We start from the raw sequence: 9,774 nt of genomic DNA, 5'->3' as shown, positions 1-9,774 counted from the left end.
TTAAGTCCCAGCAAATTTTAAATTCGACACTCACAAAATAAAAGGTAACGTTTCGGTTAAAATCATTGGTTACAGCATTTTCAAACTTTCCCAGACAAAAGTAACGTTCAGTCCGTTCTTCAGACGCCAAACAAAGAAGAGACGCGTCCGCTCGTCCGGCCCCCCCGAGGCGTTTTGGCGGGAACCAAAACTTCCACACCGGACCGACGCAACATCCGCGACAGGTTCACCGTACTTACCAACAAATAAAAAAGTCACAACCGAAAAAACGCTGCTCGGGACTTTATTCTTGGATGAGTGTGGATCTAGTCACGAAAAAATCAAATAAACGTGCACCAAACCCCCACCCATCGAAAAACAAGAACCACCAGTTCTTTCGGTACGTAGCCCCGGCACACAATCAACCCCGGCGAAACACTGGCGCAAAATAATAATAATAATAGGCATCCCGTCACGTCGGAAAACGGCACCGCGAACCACCGACGTCGAGGTACGAATTCGAATGGACACGGATTTATTTTGAAAAATCGTGCTCGAACGGTCGCCGGGGTGGGGGACGTAATAATAGGTGCGGGCACCAATGGCGTGGCGACGCTCGGCCGCTTGGCGGGGGACGTAAGGATGCTGGGACGCTTGGGTTGCGTATGTCGATGATTGATTTCGTGGCGATTGTGTTTGGGATTTAATCGGTTTATCATTATTTTAACGCGGCGGGCAAAAAACTACACGACCGCAGCGCAATTTGTTCATATTTTATTGTACGGTAAGACAAAGGAGTACAGTTGTACCAACTTTGGTGCGCGGAGCGATTTTTATTCCTCTATTTAATTTACCCGAATTATTTTACATTCGTTTCGACTGCGTTTTGAACGTAAATCGTTGTTGTGCGACAAAATTACGTACTTGTAGCAAAACTATAAACACTTATTCTTACATTTACATTAACACTTCTATAAATCATATATAAGTTAAATATTCTATCCAAGAGAATAATGTAATTTGCAATTTTATATATTTATTAAGCAATTAATATCATTTATGTATGTTATGCTTTATTAATAAGCAAAAATTTTCTGAAATTTTTATAAAATTCGTGTTGATGTAGACCCGATCCGCATTTGAAACGTTCATTATCGGTAGCGTGAACGTAGCGTGACGTCACGATGGTGTAAGTTGGTATGGTTCCGCATCAACCACGGTCGCGACCAATAAAACTGCCAGCGAACTGCAGTTTCCCTTGTAATGCTGTGATTAATTCTGGTACAAAGTTACGAAAATACCGTCTAAAAGCGTGCAAGGAGTAGGTGTGAAGTGTCGCGGACATGGAAAGGTGCCGGGAATAGATTGGATTGATCGTATTTACGCTTGAGAAGCATAAAACATAACCTTACTATATTGACGTTTGGGCGAATATATAAGTGTCAAATTATAATAACAACTATTGGAACGGGCATCGGATAATCAACTGCCGTACTGGCGATTATAATTTTCGTATTACGGGTGAGAAATTTTGGAAATAAATGCGATGTTCAACACACCCATCCCCACCATTGTGACGTCAGCTAGTCAATTTTATAACTTGACCTAACTAAACACATTCACCGAGATAAATATTTCGATGCACTCGTTTTTTTTTAAACAAATATATGCAAATAGCAGTAACCATGGCGTTTTTCCCAGCTATTAATCATCAAATTGATCAAACCTTAACCACACAATATTTTAGGTAAATGTAAATATAAAACAACAACAACAATGTCCACATCAAACCAATACCACCTAAGGGAAACGGGTATGTAGCCACCAATGAGTCCTATATTAACGTATTGCATTCACAAACAAATTCCAGAACACCAAAGGTTTCAATCTACTAGCAGTGCTGAAGAAGAGAATGAAACAGGCTCCGAAGATGAACAGCCAATGTACCAGTTTAATTATGTTAGTGAGAACTATGTTGGTGAACAAAGGACAGTTAAAAGGAGAGGCCATCTGCCAAAAGATTCAGTTAAAATCCTTAAAAACTGGCTTTATGAACACATGTTCAATGCTTACCCATCCGAAATTGAGAAACACATATTGTCCCAAGAAACAAACCTCACTGTTCTTCAGATCAGCAACTGGTTTATCAATGCAAGGAGAAGGTATGTTAGGTTGCATGAATCTTGATTTGATTGGATTTGCTGCAGAATGTCTTATTTATTGAGTTCAATTGATAAAATATGTTATTTTATGCAATAAAATGAAAATAATCACTAATATGGACAGATTAACAGTAGATGACTTCTTGTCATTTGTCACATGACAGGCAGACTTATTGTCAGTACATTGTAAAACTTCACAAATTTCACTATAAGTGACAAGTTTCCTACTTCTAAAATGAAGGATTTGAGACAGTTCCTGTCAAAATGTCAAACAAACCTTTTAAAGCATAAGAAATGGCAAATGGCTCTTATTTAAAATTGTCTCAGAAACATTTATTTTTCTCATAAGATAAAGTAAAGGAAATTATGTTTTTAGTTTTATGTAATTTAAGGCAAAATTCGATAGTTACTTATTACAACGTTTATTTAATATGCATGAGTCACGAAAATTTGATGAGAATAAATCTCTTGTTTTTGCTATATTTCAAAATTGAAAATGCACTGGTGGCCAGAGAAATATCACACATTACTATTTATTGTTAATTAAAAAAAAACAAACCTCTAATTAAATGGATGCAAAATATTTTATATTTTATTTAAAATAATTACAATATATATTTTCTCCGTTATTTATTTTGTACCTAAATCAAAATTATTTCTACTTAAGAAATAGCACACTTTTGATAAATATATATTTGTTAAATAATTACTACATAACTTTAAACAAAATTATAAATATTTTGTACCCCTTGTTCATTATAACTATCTGTAAATGGTGAGGCAAATATTCAATTAAATACCGGCAATGATCGTTTGAAATGAAATTTTACGAGTCTTCAATTAATAACCACAATTCATCTAAATTTGATGCATTTGATTTGTATTTAGATCCGAACTTTGGCCAATCGAGTCATTTGAACAACTTTGGACGCATGTTTCAGATCATTATTATGCATAAAAGTTGTTGTAACTGATGGTAAATTAGAGTTGACAAATGGTACCATTACATCTCTCATAATATCTCTATGTGAAATTGTCTATTTTACCAATAATCTTCGGTAATTGATTACCATCAGATCATAGTCTATTGCACTTGGATCATAACTCCAAAATACTTTTCACCAAAATTTTAGAAGTTAATTTATTTTTGTACAAACTTTAGTCCAGTTCGAATATTCTTTTTTTTATATCTATATATATATCATTTGATATTTATTGAAATATATCCTTGTTCACACAGTCGACTTCTGTTCTACTAGACACGTTGATATCGTTAATTCAACTAATTCACTTTTTATTTTCCTGGGAAACAAAAAAGGATTTCATTTACTGATTCTTCTAATTTATCGTTTTATAAGATCTTGTTAGGATGTTTCATTATTGTGTTTTCAATGGGTGTTGTATCATATTTGATAATAACATTGTAAACAATTTTTCTGGAGTATCTTAAGTTTACAATGATGTTAGCAATATTTAGACCCTGATGTTTCATGTTAATTATTTCCCTCTTCTCTGGAGAGCAATGTTTTTTTCCTCCTACTGAAAGTGAGTTATTCAATAAAATAATACAAGTGTTACTAAGAATAACTTCTTACTGTTAAAGAGTATTATTAAAAAGAGCCAAAAAACAAATATATTTAAATTTGCTATTTCAAATCATACGTTTAAATTAATATCTTCGTCACTTCTAAATTATATAACAAAAAAAAAAAAAACAAAAGGAACAGAAGTAGAAGCACAAGTAAAATTATTTTAAAAAACAGAAACTTGCTAAGAGGTCAAATCCAATATTTACCCTTCCAGATACCTTCCCGAAATGATGCGACGCGAGGGCTACGACTCAATGCACTACACGATCACGCGAAGGCGAAGGGCGGCGGCTCGTCGCGGCAACGGCGATGTGTACCACAAGGGTAGCAAGCTGCTACGAATGGACGGCGGCAGCGAAGACAGCGACGACTATGACGAGACGACGAACGGCTACACAGAGGAGACTGAGGGTGACGAGCAAGTGCGAAAGTTCAATCCGTGGCAGGCCGACATTCATTACGGTCTCACCGTTAATCCTTCAGATAAAGGAGGGTAAGGACTGGAAATGCTTTTTTGATAAGGTGTTTGTGACTGCTGATTTGAACAGGTCTGAGGCGTTAGAGGTGGGACACACGGAAGAAGTGGAGAGTTCAAGTGAGGCGACGACCGCATCCAACTTGTTGGTGGTTAAAACGTCATCGGGGAAGAATGTTTTTCTTAAAGTTTTACCGCAAGGCAGCAAATCAAATTCTAGTGTAAGTATTCTTGTTCGTGTTTTTGCACATTTGCCCGTTGTGATCCATTGTTTTGTACAGTTTGTGTTGCCGAAAACGTACCTGCTTAAGTCTAGCAACTTATTGAAACAGCCCACGTCGACCAATGTGCATGTTCTGCAGCAGAACGAGGAAGATGAGGAGTCGCAAGATGCGCACATCAACGATGAACTGAATTACACTGAGGAAGTGGAGGAGCAGGAAGTTGTGGAGACTGAGGAGGTGCCGCACCTGTTGACGGATGGAATCGAGGAGGAGGTCCTTGAAGATCAAGTTGTACAGGAGGATGGTGTGGTCATAGAAGACGGCACCTTCCTTAGTGAGAACATTTTCGAAACGGCCTTCGTTCCGGAAACTGAAGAAGTGTTTGTGAACGAAGTCACACTGGAGGACAATGTTAATGAAGTGACCATCGAGGAAAACGTAGCAAACGAAGTGACTATAGACAATGATATCTCCAATATCCATGAGATAACTGTAGAAGATGAGGTTATAGTGAAGGAAGAAATGTTAGATATGTTACAGGAATAATTTAGAGCACCTAATTTAATGATTTATTTATTTGATTATGAATTATTTTTGGTTAAGATGCCAGTTGGCTTTTGAAGCCTATGTGGAAAGTAACTGATCTCCAATGGCATCTTGTAAGTCTTTAAATATTACAGTTTTTTATAGAATCACACACGAAATTGAATATTAATGATTTAACAGATCTATTATCAAAAAAAAAAAAAAAAAGAAACTGTCTTATATAAAGGTTCTACCCTTGCTTACATGTATGCCAATATTCAAGAATTATGGAATAATTTATATGGTGTATTTTATTTTGTAAAGCTAGTAAAAATTTTGATGTAAAGTTAATTTGTTTGTTAATGAACGATGCCGTAAAGATAGTGAAATAGAATATTTTTTATAAAGCTGTTATTGATTTTCCATCATTAATTTGTCTTTAAATTTGGTCAACTAACTTGATTGTACAAAGGAGACCGACCCAACAATTTACACAATTATACAATACTATACGTAAAATGTAATGTTCCCATTTTTATTTGATTCAAATAAAATTTTTGGAATGCGTAACGTAATACCGTTTTATTTTATAACCTGAATGATAAGGTAAGTATTTAATATTAACAGATCCAATAAATGAATCAAATATTTGGTTGCAGTGCGTCATTTCTATTTCTTTTATAGAAAAGGAATGTGATGCATGTTTACATTAATGAAAGTTAATTTAATAAAACGTTTCAAGGTCAAAATTTATTTGATTTAAAACTGATTCTATAATAATTATATTATAAGGTGAAGTGGAAAAATGTACTCTTCTATCTATAATTTTTTATTAAAATTTATAACACAATATAAAACAAAATACATATATATATCTTAAGTATTAGTTGGATATAAAAATTTAAACTTCCAACAATTAAAGCTGGACATCCAATATTTTTATTTCTTAATTAATTTGATAAAATTAAATACAATTCAGTAATAAATAAATTATACTATTCTTCAGCAGTAATTTTAGGTTCTAGTGCAATTTCTAGATCAGTCATGGCTTTATCCAATTGGCCAAACAAAATCTTAATTGAACTAGTAATATCATTATATTGTTGTAAGCATTTAATAACATTATGGGTGTATTCTCTATTTTCATCATAGATTCCTAAATTAGTAACTGCAAGCTGTTCCAACTTTCCTGATAACTCTGTAACTTTCATTATGTTCGCTGAGTCTGTATAAGGAGTGAGACTTTCAATAGTGGAAACCAATTGGACAGTGTCCTTTAACTCAGGATACAACTCTAAAAGAGCATGTCTTTTTGCATCAATTTCAAGTTCACTCTCTCCATTGTTCGGATCCAAATAATCATTAATTGTGTTCATGTAGTTCAAGATGGTGGTAATAGATTCACGACAACTGAGGGCGGATTGCAGCATCGTGTGCGTCTGCATTAATAAATCGGTTATAACCTGCGATCCCGTAACATCACCGTTTTTGGGCAAAACTTGAAGCTCTAGTGCTGCAATGCGTTTTTCGAGCAGGTCTAGCACGTCCATTGCTGAAAATCTTGAAATGTACCTCACTAATCATCTAGATAATTTTAAACTTACTGTTATTTGATAATATATTTGTTTACTGATATTTTGACAATCACAAAGTTTGACAAATATGACAGATCCGCAGTAGATCATTTACTGGTAGTGCCATCATATGATAATTGGCGCGCTTTTTAAAATTTCACTTAATCAGCCCTTTAAATTAATTAATTAGCTTAAAAATAGTACAGTTTCTAATTAGTATAAGGTTAAATGTATCTCAGAATTTCGTAAGTAATAATTATTAATATTACATATACGAATTTAAATTGAAATTTAAGCAGTACTATGAAATGTTTAACATAAATTTTTATAATTATTTTTTTTATATTTCCAAGTAATCAAGGAATCATAAATTTTGAAGGACAGTAACATATATTGAAGAGACTAAAATGTAAATCATGTTTATACAAATAAAATATAAATATTTTTTATTTCTCTGAAATTAATAATTTACATTAAAATTTGTTGTATAAATAATAATTAATAATCAATAATGGATGGAAATTTTCTATTACGTTTATTAGTTTATTAATAGTATTCCAACATTATAAAACTTAATTGTTATATTTAGTATACAGTAATGGCCAAAATTATAGAAACTTATTAAAATGTATTAAATAAGTTTATATATTACTATATTGGTTTATAAGATGTATAATATTTTTTTTCTGTGATTATTGTATCCACTATGAAGCTAGTGATTTTAATTTTATTTTTTAAAGAACTACTGATATTTTTTATTTTTCATTGGACATTCTGCCGATTATTTACCAGAGGTTTTTTGTTTATTATAATTATTTAATAATGGGTCATAGTCAAGCAGAATCATGCGCTGTAAGAAACATTTTATTCAGCCTTACCAAGACATAGAAAGACAACTAGATATTTCTATGAGTTTACAGCTAAAAATCAGTGGTTTCCTATATTAAAAAATATGTATATAAACAGAGCAAGCTGCTCTAAATGGAACATGCTGAAATTTAGTTTAATGACTGTGAAAATAAGGTTAATTGATGGGGTTTGTTTGGTTAGACACCTGTAAAGAAAACCATGCTTTGTAATAAGAATTTGGAGGCCTCGATCTCGATTTGCTCAGGATGTGGACTCAATCTAATTATTTAAAAATGATACTTTAGGAAAAAAACTACTTAAATTGTCTGTTGTACTCACTGTGAAACATGGTGGTGGTTTAATTATGGAATAGGAATTCTTCTCTGCTTCTGGAGTAGGCCTCCGTCATCGTATAGAAGGACACATGAGCTCAATTACGTACAGGGATTAAACAACAATTTACTTCCCTATATTGAAGAAACGATGATGTTGAGTGATGTGTTTCATCATGATAACAATCCCCAAACACAAATTTAAAATTGTGACAAATATGTTAAAAGATCAAACCACCAGTGCCTTGGTGGACGCAATCTCCAAATACCAACCCTACAGAAAACATGTGGGAGGCTTGGAGGAATATAGGTCTGTCATATATGGTCGAGTCTATGCCTCGGAAATGTGCGGAAGTTATAAAACAAAAAGTTTATTATATTTGGTCTATAAAAAATCCTTTCAAAATTGGATAGAGTATTAAACAACATTAGTAAATTTATAAATACAATTTTAATAGTTCACATTAAGTAAAATAGTAAATAGTAAATCGTAATATTTAACTTCTTATAAAGTTGTTATAATAATGACCATTACTGCATGTATGTTTACAATTTAATCACTAGATATAAAATGATTAATCTATCCGCAATGAATATAACTACTATACAAACTCATTCGTTACGAGTCATAACAATGGCACCAAAATAAGTTTTTATCATTATCATAAAATCCCCCGGACCCAGACAATTGCCTATTATAACCCTTATCCATTCTCCTTCTGTCTGGGATTTATGGATTATCCAGAGCCTCGTGTATCCAACCAGATCCGTACATTTAAAACTCAAAATCTAGGTAAAACAATCACACATTTTAAAACCGTGCACATTAGTGCACTCGTGCAATCATCGACCCTAACAGGTTGCAGATTTGTTCCGGCTGGAGCAGTGCGAAGCTGAAAGTGCTTCCCCGACCTTGGCATTGCCAATGGACATATGCAAACGGCGGCGGATCGATATCGTTGTAGCATGCGGTAAATTGGCGAAGAACAAAACGAACAGTACTAAAAATAGTTCGAATTAAGAGCCGCAACTCGTCGGTGCATAGTGCCTTTGATTTACGGTCGCCAGTTTTATATTCGAAATAGCCTCGGCTGCCGCTGAAAAGGGACACCGTTCATGCGCAGTTTCTCTCCATATTTTTTTTATTGGTCCTGGATGGTGGTGACGGAGGGTGGTTTTAGAGGTTTGCAGGATTAAAGGAACACATACACGACAGCAATATGATTATATATTACTAGGGAATATAGATAAATATTCTTTATTGAACATTCAGCTCTAGCTGCACTATACAGGGGTGGAATATTTTATTAAAATTCATAAAAAATTAACAATAACTCCAATATTTCATTATTTTGTGGCGTAACTTTTGGCTTCTATCACTGCTTAGCAATCTGGTGGTGCTCAGTGACTGAAACATCCCTTCAAGCACAGTTGGGATCGTTGTCTAGTTGAGATATCCAATTAAGTGGCATCTCTTCCTCAGCAAATGTTTTCCGGTGTGCCCCTGTATTGAAAACAATCCACTTGAGTCAAGGGTCTAACTTTGGATCACGAAAAGTATCTCCAAATCATAATGCTTCCGCTATCATGTGTCACTTTAGGATTTGGTATTTAAAATGGAATCGTTGCTACATTGGTTGTCTCACAAATGTTCTACCATCCGACCCAAACAAATTAAATGTACTTCCGTCACTCCATGAATGATACTCCATTTTTCTTGAGCCAATGTCTTTCTTTGTCTAGAAGAAAGATGTTATTCCCTTAGCGTTTTACCTTGGCCATCAAACTCCCCAAGCCTTAATCCATTAGAAAAAGTATGGATGTATTTTTTATTTAATTAGTAAAAAAAGTGGTTTCTATTTTTATTGCAATAATTTAAAAATATTTTAAGTGCTCCCTGCACACTTTTACTATATTTTTTTTAAAAACACCTTGTAACTGAGTGAAATCGCGAATAAAGCGAATGTAGTTATTTTTTTTAACTTTTGTAGTAATACATCATATCAAAACCTATTTTGATTTATAAATTTTGAATTATTCGGTATATTAAGCACATATAAAAAAA

At 33.7% G+C, this 9,774-nt stretch overlaps 2 protein-coding genes across 2 annotated transcripts; one reads left to right on the top strand and one right to left on the bottom strand.

Annotated features, from left to right (window-relative positions):
- Positions 1-1,189: 1,189 nt before the first annotated feature.
- Positions 1,190-5,529, top strand: LOC109595987 (uncharacterized). The gene is made up of 6 exons (XM_020011436.2): positions 1,190-1,500; positions 1,727-1,792; positions 1,850-2,141; positions 3,945-4,223; positions 4,279-4,426; positions 4,487-5,529. Exons 2-6 carry the CDS (start codon positions 1,756-1,758, stop codon positions 4,973-4,975), a joined length of 1,245 nt encoding a protein of 414 aa, XP_019866995.1. The 5' UTR covers positions 1,190-1,500; positions 1,727-1,755; the 3' UTR covers positions 4,976-5,529.
- Positions 5,530-5,767: 238 nt separating this feature from the next.
- Positions 5,768-6,678, bottom strand: LOC109595993 (dynactin subunit 3-like). The gene is made up of 2 exons (XM_020011443.2): positions 6,559-6,678; positions 5,768-6,506 (listed from the first exon to the last, which is right to left on the bottom strand). Exon 2 carries the CDS (start codon positions 6,502-6,504, stop codon positions 5,950-5,952), a length of 555 nt encoding a protein of 184 aa, XP_019867002.1. The 5' UTR covers positions 6,505-6,506; positions 6,559-6,678; the 3' UTR covers positions 5,768-5,949.
- Between the last annotated feature and the right edge of the window lie 3,096 nt (positions 6,679-9,774).

The sequence above is a fragment of the Aethina tumida genome, chromosome 4 (assembly GCF_024364675.1).
Source record: "Aethina tumida isolate Nest 87 chromosome 4, icAetTumi1.1, whole genome shotgun sequence".
In the NCBI taxonomy this organism is placed as follows: Eukaryota; Metazoa; Arthropoda; class Insecta; order Coleoptera; family Nitidulidae; genus Aethina; species Aethina tumida.
Note: the sequence above shows the minus strand (reverse complement) of the source record. Positions and strands in the feature narration are given on the sequence as shown.

What these genes read in the sequence shown, in the direction of transcription:
- LOC109595987 (XM_020011436.2), top strand. Translation starts at nt 1,756, where the DNA reads ATGTCCACATCAAACCAATACCACCTAAGGGAAACGG. An exon ending in ATACCACCTAAGGGAAACGG is followed by an intron (nt 1,793 to 1,849) that starts GTATGTAGCCAC and finishes AACAAATTCCAG; the next exon opens with AACACCAAAGGTTTCAATCT. An exon ending in GCAGCAAATCAAATTCTAGT is followed by an intron (nt 4,427 to 4,486) that starts GTAAGTATTCTT and finishes TGTTTTGTACAG; the next exon opens with TTTGTGTTGCCGAAAACGTA.
- LOC109595993 (XM_020011443.2), bottom strand. Translation starts at nt 6,504, where the DNA reads ATGGACGTGCTAGACCTGCTCGAAAAACGCATTGCAGCACTAGAGCTT.